Genomic DNA, 16,694 nt, shown 5'->3' with positions numbered 1-16,694 from the left:
AAAACCTTCAATTCTGGCATCTTGAAGGTTTTATTTCTCCGCCCAACGTAACCTTTTACCTGTGCCCATATCAATTCAATTGGGTTTAATTCGCAATGATAGGGAGGAAGACGCAATACCGTTATCCCTCTTGATTTCGACAGTTCATCGACGAACATTTTTTTATATCTAGCCCTATCTATTTTTCCTATAAGGTCAGCTTTTATTTCTTTTTCGTCGTAATTTATTTTTTTCTGCCGAAACCAAGCTTGGATGGCGTCTTTCCTCCATTGCATGGTGGGTACTTTGTCGATGTGACGCGAATGGTACGGTCAAACTACCGCGTAGTGTATATAACCGCGTTGGCAGGTACAGACCGTGAGTCGCGTAGTGTGTAGCGGCTTTACGAGTATATCACCAACTTTAGTCACAACACTACCCATCATAGACAATTGTAGAATGTAAAAGAAACAAAAACGTCATTACATCAGGGCCTACTAACCTAACTTATGAAACCATTTTAAACTTTTAATGAAATATCCAAGATACAGTTATATATTGTTGTATTTTACGGTAACGACCGCTTTAATAGTGTATAGTGTATGTGTTTCAATGGTGTTTGATGAGATTATGTGAAAATTCAAGGAGAAACAGTGACAAAACAAAGTTACGTGCTTTGTTGACAAAGTTTGCAAGTTCTATTGGAATGGACTTTATGCAACATACATTATTATTAAAATTAAATGATATTGATATATTATTGCTCTAATGGATATTTCAAACTGATTTAATTTTAATTTAATAATTTCTCTTTTTTTCCTTTCGGCTCGTTATTATTGATACATCTTCTCTCTGCATAAGAACAAGTAGACACCATTGGTGGTGATGCTCATAGCAAAACATTTATTATTTCTCCAAATTAATATATTATTTTCAGCATCGATGTAACGGTTCAATTTATTGAAATGGGAGGCCCAGTGTAGCAGAGTTTTAGCGCGAAACACCTTTGCACTAGGTACAGTCATCAGCAATAGTATCTCACACAACTAGGGCCGCAAAAATATATGACGCGCTCTTATTGCGCTCCAAATAAGAACGTGTCACATTTTTGCGGCCCTAGTTGTGTAAGATACTATTGCTGATGACTGTACTACAATTTAATTCAAATTCGTTTATTTCAGACTACAAAGATCCATGGATTAGTAAATAAAAGATACTTAAAAATAAGGGTTGATTTAGGTACAAATACAATGGAAAATAATATGACCTCAGAGGCCACCCGCGCGGACGACACTCAGAGGAGTTATCATCCACTGCGGTCATCGTCCGCGCGATGTAATTTTATTATTAACCCTTTGACCGCCGTTGGCATGTATACAAGACAACGATAGAACGATACATTGGCGCCGCTGTCTTGTATACAAGACACAAATTCAACCGCTCGGTAAATGTGAAAAAACATCAATTGTAGTATTTTTTACACTCGTGTTAATGTTTTAGGTCTTTGATTTTTAATAATTGCATTCAAAGCAGATAAATAAATCCATTCTTTTATAATAAGGCAATCAAAAAAATTGCTCCAGTTTTCAACGTTTTTCATGTTCCTCGTCGCCGTTGTCTTGTATACAAGACAGCTAGGGATGGGAATGTTAACTCGATATGAGAATATTAGAGGTGCAACGGATTTGTTGTTTGGCCGGATACCGGATATTCGGCCTGCCCATCGGCCGAATATCTGGTATCCGGCCGCCGAATATTCGGCCAGCGGAGCTGCACCTACATTTCGGTTTTTCAGGTGCGCATTCTGCAGTTTTGACCTGTTTCTAAGTGAACGTTCGCGCGGACACATTTCTAGGTTCGAAATGAGTTCGAAGTCAGTGGAATCTCTAAATTGGGTAGGTAAAGTTTTTTGAAGATAGGCAAATTATATTTTTTCCCGATAGTATTCATTATAGCGATCACGGAAATGCAGCTCTTTTATTTTTATATCATTTTATTGATTAAATATAATTTTTTAAATGATCGATATGACGTTTGTGAGGTGAAATGGCAGATTCCAGTAATTAATTCCTTGGCGCGTAGTAAATGGGACGGGATAGAAAAAAAAAACGATGTCAACTGTCAGTGTCATTCTTGGAAAATAACTTGCAAATAATTGGAAAATAATGGTCGGACGAAACATTTGTGTTTTCTTGTAATTGGATGTCGGTGTGATTTCTAGAATAAGTATTTTTAACGTCCCTAGCACGATCAACACGGATATTTTGATAATGATAACGATTGCTTTCGACTACTTGGCACTGCTTCTTGGAGAACATTTTCATTAACGCCTCCACCACGACTCTTGGACTGCTACACGAGTCATTTTGGATCTCAGTATCAACACAATAGATGGAGACGATCCCGGAAACGTTCGAATGGAAATAGAATATTACAGAGATGAACTCAAAGTGCGTCGTACCGTCTTGTAGGAAGTACAGATACGTTACTTTCCAAATTCAGCGTATTTGAGCACACCAAAGTCTTTAACAGCGATTCGGTGCCAAGCTTTGAAGATATATTGGCCAAAATGGTAACTTATACGTTTGTGAGGACTATATAAACGTGATTGTTGTATTATACATACATAATGATTAAGATTGTAATAGTCTTATAACTAGGTCGTTATTGGCTATTATATATGGGCTCGGCAAGGTGTTCACAATATCTGAACACGCACGCCCTGATAATAGAGGCGTGTTCAGATATTTATGAGCACCCTAGCTGCACCAATATATCTGATGGCGACTGTACTTTAGAAAACTTATAATATAAATTCTTCTATCTGTGAGTACCTGTAATTGGCTTTGTATTGTTACCTAAATCTATATAATGTTTTTGCAGCTGTTGGTACTCCTTACAAAATAAAATAAAAATAAAATAAATCCAAAATAATATAATATAAATCCAGTAAATTTCGTTTCGTTTTATTTTAAAATCCACAAATTATTATCCTTAAGCATTAACATTACAACAGTATATAGAATCACGCTGTGTGGCGTGCCCTTGAAGAGAGTTGAGCGGTTCAAATATGGTCAATATGGATAAGTATGTCTGTAGGGTAAATGTGCTTCACGTTGGGGCCTGTTTACATATTGATTAGTGTTGATTGCGGGTTTAATACATTTGCCACTATACACAAGTAGCAAGTGTATCAACTCGCAAAAATACTACATTTTTGCTTCCATTGAGGTATACATAGTAAGCACTATTCTCAAATTATGTGAGGAAATAAAACAAATTCAATTTAGTAAAGCGTATTTAATAGGGGTAAAGTGACGCGAATACAATTAAAAAAACAACGCATATTCTTAGTTTATATTAAATGTAGATGGCTTTTTAGTTTTCACTTGGTCACAGAAATACGCTAAAAACCACATTCAGAGTAGGTGTTTCTTGCGTTTTGGCTGTCCTTCTTGTGTCCTTCCACAGCATGAGCATGTCGTAAGTCCTGTTGTATTTGTCCCAGGACTTAGCAGGAAGCTAGTTATTCATTATTAAGTTTGCTTCTGCTTTCAAATGAGGCGGTGCATGCCGTCTATTCCAGGTCGTTTTCGTCACTTGAACTCATTTTGTTTATTACGAGTATTAAAATAACAAGCGGTAACTTATTGAGTATTGCACAACGAATAAACTTTGCCGCCTTTTATTTGCATATTTTTTAAAATTATATTACCATAGATACAAAGCATACGGTACGCGCATGCGTCAATCCGCGCGCACCGCGCAGCGCCCTTTCGCGGTGCTAAAGCGGTATCCAGACGGGACTGATCAAATCGGTCGATCTGATCAGAAATGAAATTGGCGTCAATCTCCAATTTTAGATTTATGGTGATATTAGACCCATTTAAGTTGAAAAAATGCCCCATAACGAAAATACTAGCCTCACAAATTGGTGTTCTTGTGTCCGCACCTCATTTTATTGGTCATTATCGGCGGTTGAATTCGGCGAGCCAAATTGGCGTTTGCGTCCATACGTCCCGATTCGATCGGGCAATTTAATCAGATTGGCGAAAAATTGACTAATCTGGATACGCCTTAAGCAACATCGAGTTCACGATAATTTGACATATAATAATAATAGATTTTTAGCATAAGTTGCATTTCATAAAACTTAACCCAAATCATTTGTACATTTTCAAGTCAAAGATAAAGACATGTTGGTTTTAAAATTTTAATAAGTATAGACCATAACATTGTCATGATCTTGTAACATTGTTAAAATAAGAGTCTCCCATTTTCATTTTATTGCATTTTTTATAAAATGTCTTTAGATTCTCGGGATATCTTGGTCCTAATTCGATTGCTCTTTTTTATGGAAATAATTATATCCTTCAGATTCACAGGATGCTCGGAGAGGCTTAGCCGAATAACACTGCAAGGAAGTATGTCATGGCTCAATGGTTCTAATTAGCCATCAGTATAATACCGCCAATGAATGTTTACATCCACCTGAAAATAAGAACAACATTCATAAAATGAGGATAACCACACAAAACTAACAGATGGTTGAAATTGTTAGAAAAAATTAGACCGATTTCTTGTTTACGAACTTAACAGCACATGGCAATTTAATAATAAAAATCAAAACACAAGTGAAGAAAGTTTTATGTACCTATGTATTTCACGGATACGTACTCCTGTACGGCCATTGCTCCTCTAATTCAACGGCATTGTGCCTATCACTGTTATGATAATAATTTCAAATTTGTAGAATCTGCTCGCAATCTCGTATGAACTCGCTTATTTTTCTTGCAAAACTCTGTCCAAGGGTTAGCGTAGGGGCCGTCGTGTAGGGGTGGGGAAGAAAACGTTGTCCAATAATTTATGCAGTGCCAAGTTATCGAAAGTAAATTCAATCTTTGTCCAAATACGCGCAGATGTCGTGGGGAATCAGAAGTCCGTGGGTCGTGTTGAGGTCGCCGAAAATCTCAATGATAACATTAATAGCAATTCACAAGGTAACATGAGGCTTGTCCGTTATTTTTCGGGAATGAGAGCTAAGTGACACTGACAGTTGACATCGTTTTTTTTTCTATCCCGTCCCATTTACTACGCGCCAAGGAATTAATTACTGGAATCTGCCATTTCACCTCACAAACGTCATATCGATCATTTAAAAAATTATATTTAATCAATAAAATGATATAAAAATAAAAGAGCTGCATTTCCGTGATCGCTATAATGAATACTATCGGGAAAAAATATAATTTGCCTATCTTCAAAAAACTTTACCTACCCAATTGTTTTAAAATAATAATCAAGTACGATTATGACCGTGACTGTTTCTTAAATCCAATTTGTTTACTTAGCCTGAGCAAATTAGAAAAATCTGCGGAAATAATTCGTGTAGTTTTGAAAATTGGTACAGGTATACCTTGTGGTGTCCAGATAAACATACTAAAAGTCCTCGAGGGTAGGGGGTGTGCTGGGGGTGTAGAGGGGGGTTGAAGGTACTTTTTTTCATATTTTTGCTCATATCTCGAATATCTGTACGAATAGCATTATAATTACTTAAGACAAAAGTTTTAACATAAAATTTACTACAAATTTGGTTATGTTTATTTTTACTCTGCGATCAATACTTTAGGGGCTACAGGCTGTTAAAGTTAAATAAGTAATAAAAAATAGACGGTTTAAGAAAACGTCGTTTTTTTGGAATTGTTCATCACAAATAAAAAAATTAGCTTAGAGTAAGCAAGCTAAGCAACCTGCTGATAAAATATAAAAAAATAGGCCATATGCATGTCGGGCCATGCTCAGTGTAGGGTTCCGTAGTTACCCGTCTGTCAAAATAGACTATTTGCCATAACGCAAAAACAGCTGTACCGATTAGGTTCGCTATATTTTTCCTTGAAAGTATTTACTAAGTTATGTTTTCACGATTTTTTTCATATTTTTTGGACCCATGGTTCAAAAGTTAGGGGAACTAAGGGGTAAATCACAACTTTTTTTCTTTCAGATCGATTATTTCCGAAACTATTAAGTTGATCAAAAAATGGTTCTTGAAGACCCTTATTCGTTTTAAATGACCTATCCAACGACACCCCACACTATAGGGTGGAAGCGAAAAAAAAATTCATCCCCACTTTAATGTAGTAGGGCAACCACCATAAAAAAAAATTTTTCTAGTTTTCATGTTTAAGTTTGACACGAATATATAAATCAGTTACGCTGACAAAGTTGTAAAATATAAATTAGAAAAAATATTTTTTTAGGGTGGCTGCCGTACATTAAAAAGGGGATGAAATTTTTTTTCGCTTCCACCCTATAGTGTGGGGTGTCGTTAGATGGGTCTTTTAAAAAGAATACGGGTCTTTCAGAACCATTTTTTGATCTGCTTAATATTTTCGGAAATAATCGATCTGAAAGAAAAAAAGTTGTGTTTTCCACTTTAGTTCCCCTAACATTTGAACCATGGGTCCAAAAAATATGAAAAAAATCGTGAAAGTAAAACTTAGTAAAGACTTTCAGAGAAAAATATAGCGAACCTAATCGATTAAGCAGTTTTTGAGTTTTTGCAAATAGTCTATTTTGACGGACGGGTAACTACGGAACCCTACACTGAGCATGACCCGACATGCTCTTGGCCGGCTTTTTTATATTTTATCAGCAGGTCATTTAGCTTGCTTATTCTCAATTAAAATTTTTATTTATGATGAACAATTATGAAAATACGACGTTTTTTTAAACCGTCTATTTTTTATCTCTTATTTAAATTTAACAGCCTGTAGCTCCTAAAGTATTGATCGCAGAGTAAAAATAAACATAACCAAATTTGTAGTAAATTTTATGTTAAAACTTTTGTTCGAAGTAATTATAATGCAATTCGTACACATTTTCGAGATATGAGCAAAAATATGAAAAAAGGTACCTTCAACCCCCCTCTACACCCCCAGCACACCCCCTACCCTCGAGGACTTCTAGTATGTTTATCTAGACACCACAAGGTATGCCTGTACCAATTTTCAAAACTACACGAATTATTTCCGCAGCTTGCCCAAATTCGGCTTAATTTGACGTGGCTAACTCCGAAATCAAGCAATGGTACTATCCGGTATCCGGCCGGATATTAAAATACTGGCTGGATAGGCCGGATACCGGATAGTAACCGAATATCCGGTGCATCTCTAGAGAATATTCAAATTAAATATCAAGTGGCCAATCTGGTTTTATTTAAGCATTTGAACATCTGTTAAATGCCAATTGGTGATAACTAGTAACTAGAATACGTTAAACGAGAGAGAGACAGGCATAACTCCGGAGTTCAGGGAACTTGTTCAGCTGTCCATAGTAGAGTCAGACAAGTAAATCTGTCCTTGTGGTCTATTTGCAGAACAAATGATTCATTTTGAGATGATAGTGTATACTGCAAAACGTAACTCAAGACCAAAAAAAGTAAGAAATGTTGCCACTTTTTACTAGCGCGTCTTGTATTTATGTACAAATAAATAAATAAAAGTACTTTATTAAATAGTAGGAGTAAAATTACTAAGGAATAAATTATCTGAGCGTGATTATTTATCAAAAGGAATTTACTATTTTACAAACAAATTATTGCAATGGCAACATTGTCGTACTTTTTTTGGTCTTGAATTACGTTTTGCAGTATAGTGGGGAGTGATACCCTGCAGTGACCGCTTCGCACAAGAATGGTACCTACAGGCGGACGCCCGGACTAGTCAGTGTCGCCTAACCATGAGAATGTTACCTATGTATTTGAAATTGACGAAAAAATATTATGGTAGGGAGGGTGTAATACGGGAACTGACAAGCTCTTCTAAGGAACATGTCGAATGTGAAACATGCATTCCCGAACATTTCTGATCCCCACCCTTTTCCAATATTATTGTTCTTCACTCATTGACAATTCAACCCACGTGTCATTTTCCCCAATGCAGTTCCGGTACATTTATATTATCGACACACCATGCGCGGCTCTAACCTAACGCTTATAAAGTTTACGTACCGACAAGCGCTTACGCCGTTGACCTAGAGACTATTATTACTTAATCCGCGCGGAAACGGTCCTTGTCGGTCTGCACTGCGGGCAGTCCATACGCGCCGTTGTTATGTATACAAGACTTCTCGTAGAGCCTAGTGCGGTGATATTACGTCATGAATCGATATTGTTTAGTGGTTGTTTTTAATGATAAAGACCTTTATTTTTAACATTGTCGTGTGTAAAAAATATGTTAATTTTTGGCATTCTCGAAATAAATTAAAGTTGGTTAAGAACAAAGCCAAATTGAGAAGATTTTTACCATAAATTGTAAATATCGATATCACAATTTGCAATCCCTAAACTTTTTATTAGTTGTTTACTTAAAATTTACTCTGGCGTGTGAGTGAGCGTCTTTGCGGACTAGGTCCGGCGGCCAAAAGGTTAAATAGAATTATCAGTTAGGCGATATCTACTATTATCGGTATTAACTTTTATTTTATTCACATAAGCTTTCGTTTCTGCACATGTCACGGACATCATAGCGTATGCATATACGTAATTAGTGAGCTCCACTTTGCCAGTATTCATAAACTTCACCGTCAGCTGTATCTGCACTATTTGTGTGGCCCATCCGGCTGTAGATGTGAATCCCCATTCAGCATAGTATGTTTTATAACTGCCTCCGTCTTTGTAGTTTTGAAGTATTAGCTCTGGAATATTGTGGTCTGAGGCTCCTGTATGGCCGCTAAGTTCACCAAAAGATATGACCTCGGTTTGCTCGTTCAAATCTTCATATTTCAGGCCCACAGCGTTTAAATTTCCCACGTTGAAAGTGTACGTATGATGGTCACCACCGCCACTTGCACACTTATTAATTTCATTTCTCCAACTATCGGTAAAAACGTATGATTTGCACTCCACCATATATAATGTTATTGCTGTTAGCCAAATAACATCGCAGAATATGAACAGTTGCATTTTAATTTTACTAAAATAATTATTATTCGTTTCGTTAGCGCTCTCGAGAGAAGGAGTCGAGAGACTGACTGGCACTGACTAGACTGGCTGGCTCAACCTAGCTTTATTCCGTTATCTTGCAGCGTATTCGGTTTCTGCTCGAAGGCGCTCAGAGAAGAACCGAAAATGACCGAGCATCAGCCAAAATACACGAAAACCACTGACTGCACTCAAAATTCTATTTAAGGCCGAATTTGTGCAGGATGTCAGATATGATTACATCTGATCAGACTTGATAGAATATGATTATATAAAATTGTGTTTGCCACTTAATTTTACAAGCGTTGGATCTAAAAAAAAAAAAAATTATTTCAGACTTTAGGTCCATTGGGGTTAGTATCATTATTACTAAACTTAAAATTAGGGTTAACATCATATAAAACTAAAGAATACATTAAAATTTAAAAATAAAACAAAAACAAAACTAACTTAACCTATGACCCGGTACATACGGAACTGGCGCATGCAGACCGAGCCAGTGCCTCATTAGGGGGCTGTCCCACGTTTCTGAGACAATGCCCAGGATTCTATTGGGGCTGTCCCGTATCTTGCTCAGGGTTGAAGCACACCTCTTTCGCATGATGGCATGGAATCCATCTATTCCGGCATTGGCAAACATCCCCGAGGCGCTACAGTAACGAGGCAACCCCATCAGAACCCTGAAAGCATTGTTATATTGTACACGTAGAGCGTTGTAAGCCTTCTGCGTGTAGTTGGCCCATAGGCTGCAGGTGTAAAAAGATTGGCAATATGCTGTGAACAGCGTCGCCTTGACTTGTTTCGTACACCGTGCAAACCTACGCGCCAACATGTTGCATCTGACTGACAACGCTCTACGCTCACGTTCCATATCCATGGTATCACTCAGATCTTCCGTGACCCAGTGACCCAGATACTTAAATTTGACGACTTTATTTAGAGGAGTCCCGCATAGTTTTAGGTGTGGTACGTCAGGATAATATTTGGAACCAGCCTTAAACACAAGCCACTCACTCTTCTTTACGTTGTATCTGAGTCCATGGGTCTCGGCATACTTTAAAGTTGACTGCAGCATTTCAGAAAGGTGAGGAATATCGAGCCAAAATTGCGTTTTAAATAAATAAAAAAAATTTTGAAATCAATATCCTCCTAAGGCCCAGCCATACAAATGAACAATGCAAAATTTGCCACAGAAATTTGAACCTACAATGTAGCTAATAGAGTTGATTTTGCGTTGTTCAAAAACTGAACTAAACACAGGAAAAGCAACTCTGTTCCAATCGAATATGATTTAAATTTCATTGAACTGAATAAGTACTATAGGTAGGACCTTGGGCCTTAGGAGGATATAAATAAATGTGATTATATTAAATAAAAGAAAGCAAATAAATGTGGCGAAAGACAGGGGAGGCCTTTGCCCAGCAGTGGGACACAATATAGGCTATTAAAAAAAATTAAATAAATGAATAATTAAAATATAAATGTGACAACATTTTTTTGAAATTTTGTATCGAATGTAATTTATTAATGTATTATTGATTAATCATTATTTCAAAATAATTATTAATTTGTATAAATGAATTTTATATTAAGAGTTAACTCTTTCCAATCGCATACAACTATAACCAACTACACCTAGTTCCTGTAAAACTGTAATGTACCTAATGTTATTTATTTCCCTAACAAACAAATCAAACAATGCAGGTACTTTTAGTTTATATTTTTTTTATTATTCCAACTGTCACTCATGACATACAAATGCATACTTGGTCTCCCGCAGTACAGGCCAAAGAATTATATGACAAAGAACAACTCTCAATCTTCAAAAGTGTGACCAAAAATGAAATGCAAGTGTGTGCGTAAATTGTCTATGTGAGATCAAAAATAGTGATGTCATGTTACAACATATTACTAATCTGTCGATGTTTGATTGCTTTATCGACTACTTTTTCAAATGTGTTATTTTAAACATTAAAATTCTACGACATTATGACGTATAAATAACAATTGCACTGCGTTTGCCATCAAAATCGTTACAGACTTATCTTAATGTAACTCTTACTGTGTTGCAAAGTGAAGTTATCATGACACGCTAAACATGAACACCTTCAAAAAGGTATAACAATCGTTATTATTTGAAGTCGGTTATAAAAACGAATATCTTAATGATGTCTTGTGAAGAAATAATTACATAGCTATTAATATACCGACAAGTTATCGATACTGTCATATGAACATTTTGTCAAGCCCTAGCGTAAACGAACAGTTTATGTTTTTACACAAAATATCCTAAATTATTGACTAATATGATAAAATATTAGCACGGAGCGGAAGAAAAACTTATAATGAACTGTATAAACCGGCTTCTTACACTTTTTACGCTGTTAATTTGACACAATATCGTTATGAAAATTTCGTTCGGAATATCATAAATCCTCTGAAATGAGTAATTGCTTGGATTATTTGGCCCTGTGACACTGCAATCCGGCACACTACAAGACACCATCTTCACTGAATTACTTTATTTAATACTTTTCGTCCTAATCCGTGTATATTTTTCAATTTGAAAATTACCGTGATACGCTCTTGGCCGTCCGCGGCCGTTGTCAAACTCAAAAGTGGTTACGTTTTCTCATTGGTAGTCTGACTCTTTCGCACTCATGGGATGTTCATATACGTGATGGCTTTCCTTTCGCACACTTCAGCTGTCTGTCAAGCGCAAGCGAATGCTAGGTCTATGGTACAGGCCTAGCCTAGTGCGGGGATCCCTGGAAATTCGGTACTATTCAGCCCATGCTATGCGCCCACCCGATGTCACAGCAATTTATGTATTGTACTGCCTGTTTTGTGTGCAATAAACTTATTTTTTTATCTTTTACCTCTTTATAGTTTAATATGCATACAATTTTGATTATTCTGTAATTTCTCGGTAGCGCTGTAACTACGACGCTCCGCCATTAAAAAAAAACACGAGAATCGGTTGAGAAATGCGACATGTAGAGATCAGCTGGATATGTCACTTTTGCCTAAGCTGAAACGGAGACGCTTCAATATTATAGAAAATGAATTAATATCGATTATGTGTTTTGTTGTAGATATAAAAGGTTCAGAGGCGAGAAACTGTCCGCAGACCAGAAACTGATGTCGCGGCAACTGGAGAAGCAGAGAGTCACTTTAGCATAGTCAAAGATTAATAAATTGACAATTTAATTATATATGGTCAAGCAAATCTTGTCAGTAGAAAAAGGCGCGAAATTCAACTTTTCTATGAGACGATATCCCTTCGCGCCTACATTTTCAAATTTGTAGTAAAACTAACTAACTTTAATTCATGATTGAAATCGTACTGTGTTTGTTGTTTGTTGAGTTTGTAGTTTGTTGTTGTTGTAGATTGCGCTGTATGGCGCCACATGTTTGTAACCCAAACATAAAAAGTCTCAACAATAAAATTTTAATTTTGGTTACAACTGTTACCACATAACAGCCGCTACATCATCTGTCAAAATCGTAGCCCGAATGTATCGTACATATATCATTTTATATAATCAATGAATTTTTGGCTTAGAACAGTCACATCTAAAAATATCGATACGGACAAAAGTGGAAAGTATAAAGTACTGTATATTTTACCATATGTTTGTCCGTACATATCGATATTTTTAGACTCTGTACCTACTCTAGCTTTTTCCTACCCATTAAGAATGAGCTCTTGTTCGTACCTTGTCACAGTGACAATAGTATGAGGTCCCTAGCGACTTTCATATTGATTGTCTCTGTGACAAGATTCGAAATGGCACTGAAATTAAATTCTTCGACTGTACGCAAGCAAGAGAAAAAAGGAAGTTTCTTGAAGCTCAAATTTTAGCAATATAGTTTAATGTTGTGTTTAGTTAAATCGCTATTTTATCTGTGGTGCAAAGTCTAGTCTGTAAGCGAAGTTATTTAAGCGCAAAGTTTGTTATAGGTGATTTGTATATATTGCAGTTATTTTTTTATTTGAATTAATTATTGTTGAATAAAATATAACAATTGGGATTTTAAAGTGAGTTTTTATTGTTATAACCCATTGGTGTAAAGTTAGAAAAAAAATGTAATGGCAAATGCAAATATAGAAAAAAGCTATATTAATAGCTTAGCATTAGCCCTTTTTTAATTATCGTTAACATATTCACTGATGCCAACGCTTTCTTAGCTATCGACCCTATCGTTATGCTCTTAGCCAATTCCAGCGTTTTCCCACTTTGTAGAGGAAAGCGACTACGAACAGATTGCGGGTTCGCGGCACTCAATGTGAGCTGTTTATTGCATCACTACTTAATAAGTTACTATATATAGATAGGTTAATTGGCAATGTTACTACTTATCATCAATGCCTATCGTTGGTAAAAAGTTATTTTTAATTTGTGAAACAAACACATAGGTACCTATATGTATCTATGTATACATAGATAAATGGTCTACACTTGTTACCCTCGTTTCGGGGAAGTAATGCAGTTTAGGAGGAAAAAGATTGATTATAGGTATACATCAAACTTATTTTATATTCAATATGTTACACACTCTATACCATTAGTTAGAAGCTTGACAAAAATAAATATGTCTATGAAAAAAGGTAAAAAAATCAAACTTCACAGTTTGGCGAGTTTTATGTAATTTATAAATAAATAAATTAATATTATAGGACATTTTTTTTACACAAATTGACTAAGCCGCACGGTAAGCTCAAGAAGGCTTGTGTTGTGGGTACTCAGACAACGATATATATAATATATAAATACATAGAAAACAACCATGACTCAGGAACAAATATCTGTATCATCATACAAATAAATGCCCTTACCAGGATTCGAACCCGGAACCATCGGCTTCATAGGCAGGGTCACTACCCACTAGGCCAGAGTAGTCGTCAAAAATAAAAAAAATAAAAAATAAAATGTATATTTTACTTTTTTTTAGCCTACTAGGTGTCCCACTGCAGGGCTCCCCTCGTTTTCTCCACTCGACCATGATGTGTCAACGGCATTTTCCCCACCATTTGGGGTAGAATGCGGTCAAGTCGTCCCGCCATCTCCTTTTTGGTCTGCCTAAACCCCAACCTGCACCGTCTATTGTGTATTACTTTATCATGAATAAAAAAAAAACATAGGTAATTGTATTAAACAAGTTTAACACTTTCGCAACCGGGCAAAAAACGGCGCACTACCCCAGAAACCGGTCGTCTATATCTGCGTACAAAACAGCAAACAAACAACAACAACTATGGGATTCCCACTATGCGTAACATATCCCCTCTAATCTTGTATTAATTATTGCGTACATACCTAGTGTGCCCTGATAACCCGCGCGATAACCTGCGCTGCGCTTCTAATGAATGTCATTTTGATACCATTGAGTCACACGGACCTCTGTCGCCGTCCAATCAAAGTTATGTAGTATGATTCGGTCAAATTGTGTGTTTTGAAAAACTAATTATAGCCAGCATTCTATGAATGTAGTATGATACCTTTGGGTATGGTGCTTTACGCAGGCTAGCGTCCCGTCCCCTCCCTCTGACGCAACCCCCCCTTTTAGCATAAATATGTCCCGGTTGGGAGTTTTTTTTGTTTTTTGGGGAAAGTATACAATATAGGAAAAAAGTGTCAATGAAAGAAATGTTCCCTATTAAATTCTAAACAAAAAAGGTTATATTCATTTTTTTGATACGATGCACCATATTCATGTTATGGCTAGATGAACTTCGACAAAATTTAACCGTTGAAAAACTTGCAGAAGATCAATATAACATAGTACGTGATAGTAGGTACTAAAAGAAATCATACAGGACAATAACCTTGCAAGCATATTTTCCGTATAAGATTTTTTTCAGTACTATCACGTACTAACTTATAATGAACTTCAACAAGTTAATACATGAATATGGTGAGTCTTACTAAAAAGATGTATATAACCTTTTTTGTTTAAAATTTATTAAGGATTATTTCTTACCTTGACACTTATTTCCTAACTCTAATACTTTTCTCAAAAATAAAAAAAAAATCCGTAAACCGGGACATATTTCATGCTAAAAGGGTGTAACGGTTTGCTTAAAACCTCGTTTGCGCTAAGCGTTTTGTGCTGGCCGGTTTAAAAAAAAATTAAAAACATACATAGTTTTCTGGAATCTGTCACTTGAAGAACATTGATGAACATTTACGACAATTTCTTGCAAATAAGATACTAAATATCTCTAAAATAATATAATTTACCTAACTTAATCTATCTAGATCGTGCCTTATTGGTATTATGCTGTGTACATTTCCCCGGATCGGGTAAGTGTTGTGAATATTTCATTTAAGTTACTACTAGGAATAATTTTAGGTTGTGTTCTTTTATACTGTTAACTAATCTGTTATTTTCTGACTGCTTCATCCGTGAACACTAAAATAATGCTGAAAGGTTAACTTTCCTGATATTTCTTTCCTTGTGGGCCGGATGTAGCAGTCACTATTGAGTGCATTTTCTAATATGCCCAATATTACTAGGGATCAAGTCTGGGATTGAAATTGCTTGCACCCTGCCTGAAAACCCTCTATCCTGCACTACCCCGGGTTGCGCTATGCGCAAGCTCTGTATCCCGGAAGGTTTCCGTTCCGAGCTGAGGATCCTGAACCACAGCGGGAAGCCATCCTAGTCTACTCAGGACCAACTGGGACTCCTGTGCTGTACCGCGGAGCCATCTACAACGGCCCGCCTACGATGTAGAGCCTCAGGAAAGTGCCTCCTATTAAGGACTTGTTTCTATATTTCTTTCTGTGTCAGCTCAGTTTTACGGACTCACGACCCTAGCTAACTTCCTATAATTTTAAATTATATTAAATACCTTTTCTAAATTAAACTTTCATTTCTAACCTATCTATCTCTATCTACATGTGACGCTAAACGTTACATTAGCGCCCAACGTGCGATAGTCTAAAGCTTTCAATGATAAACCGGGTCTACAAACGTCACATTGGCGCCCATACTAGGTTTAACTGAGCTGAGCACTATCGAAACAGGTCCTTAGCATTTTATTTTTAGTTTTCACTGATGTTCATGTATATGTAGGTTCATTACTATCATTAGTCATTCTAGTTTCTGTACAGTCATATCTACCTAGTTTAAGTTTGTTTTGAGCAGTTCCTTGGTACGTGGTTATATTTATCTGTTCATTTTTGTTTTTTTTTTCTTACTATAAAGTAGCTTCACTTTCCTAACAAATTTGTAAACCACGTACTATGAAACTAAAACTGTTTTTTCTAACCTGTGTATTCTTGTAAACCTGTGTATATAATCACAACACTCACCTAATTCGTCTGAATTGATCATGGCGTATCCTATTAAGTTTCTATCTCTGCAAAAAGCCGAATTAGAATACGAGGTTATTCTAAGGGGAGGTTCAGTTGGCTTAGTACAAGATCCTTAGAGCCAGACTGTTAAATTAAATATACCACTTGAGGATATTTTAGAATCTCACTTAAAGTCTGCGACTGATCTAAATGATGTCAAAGATTTTAAAATAACGAACTATAATAAGTCTTAAAATTAATTCCTTCCGTTATTGCTATCTATCTCTACGTCTATAATCTAATTCTCTAAAACTACCCTCATGGAACTCATACTAACTAAACCGCTATCATGTTCTTTAAATTTTCACTGTATTAGGTACAAATTATTTTTTTATTAACCCCTATCGGTTAATGAACTTCAACAAAGTTCA

At 36.1% G+C, this 16,694-nt stretch overlaps 1 protein-coding gene across 1 annotated transcript in view; it reads left to right on the top strand.

Annotated features, from left to right (window-relative positions):
- LOC134664039 (peroxisomal ATPase PEX1-like) overlaps positions 1-13,001 on the top strand; it is a 34,071-nt gene extending 21,070 nt beyond the window's left edge. Inside the window, exon 14 of the mRNA XM_063520603.1 lies at positions 12,055-13,001. Within this exon, the coding sequence (XP_063376673.1) occupies positions 12,055-12,142 (88 nt within the window). The 3' untranslated portion in view covers positions 12,143-13,001. The remainder of the gene's footprint in view (positions 1-12,054) is intronic.
- Positions 13,002-16,694: the final 3,693 nt, after the last annotated feature.

The sequence above is a fragment of the Cydia fagiglandana genome, chromosome 4 (genome assembly GCF_963556715.1).
Source record: "Cydia fagiglandana chromosome 4, ilCydFagi1.1, whole genome shotgun sequence".
Lineage (NCBI taxonomy): Eukaryota > Metazoa > Arthropoda > Insecta > Lepidoptera > Tortricidae > Cydia > Cydia fagiglandana.
This window is presented reverse-complemented; position numbering and strand designations above follow the sequence as displayed.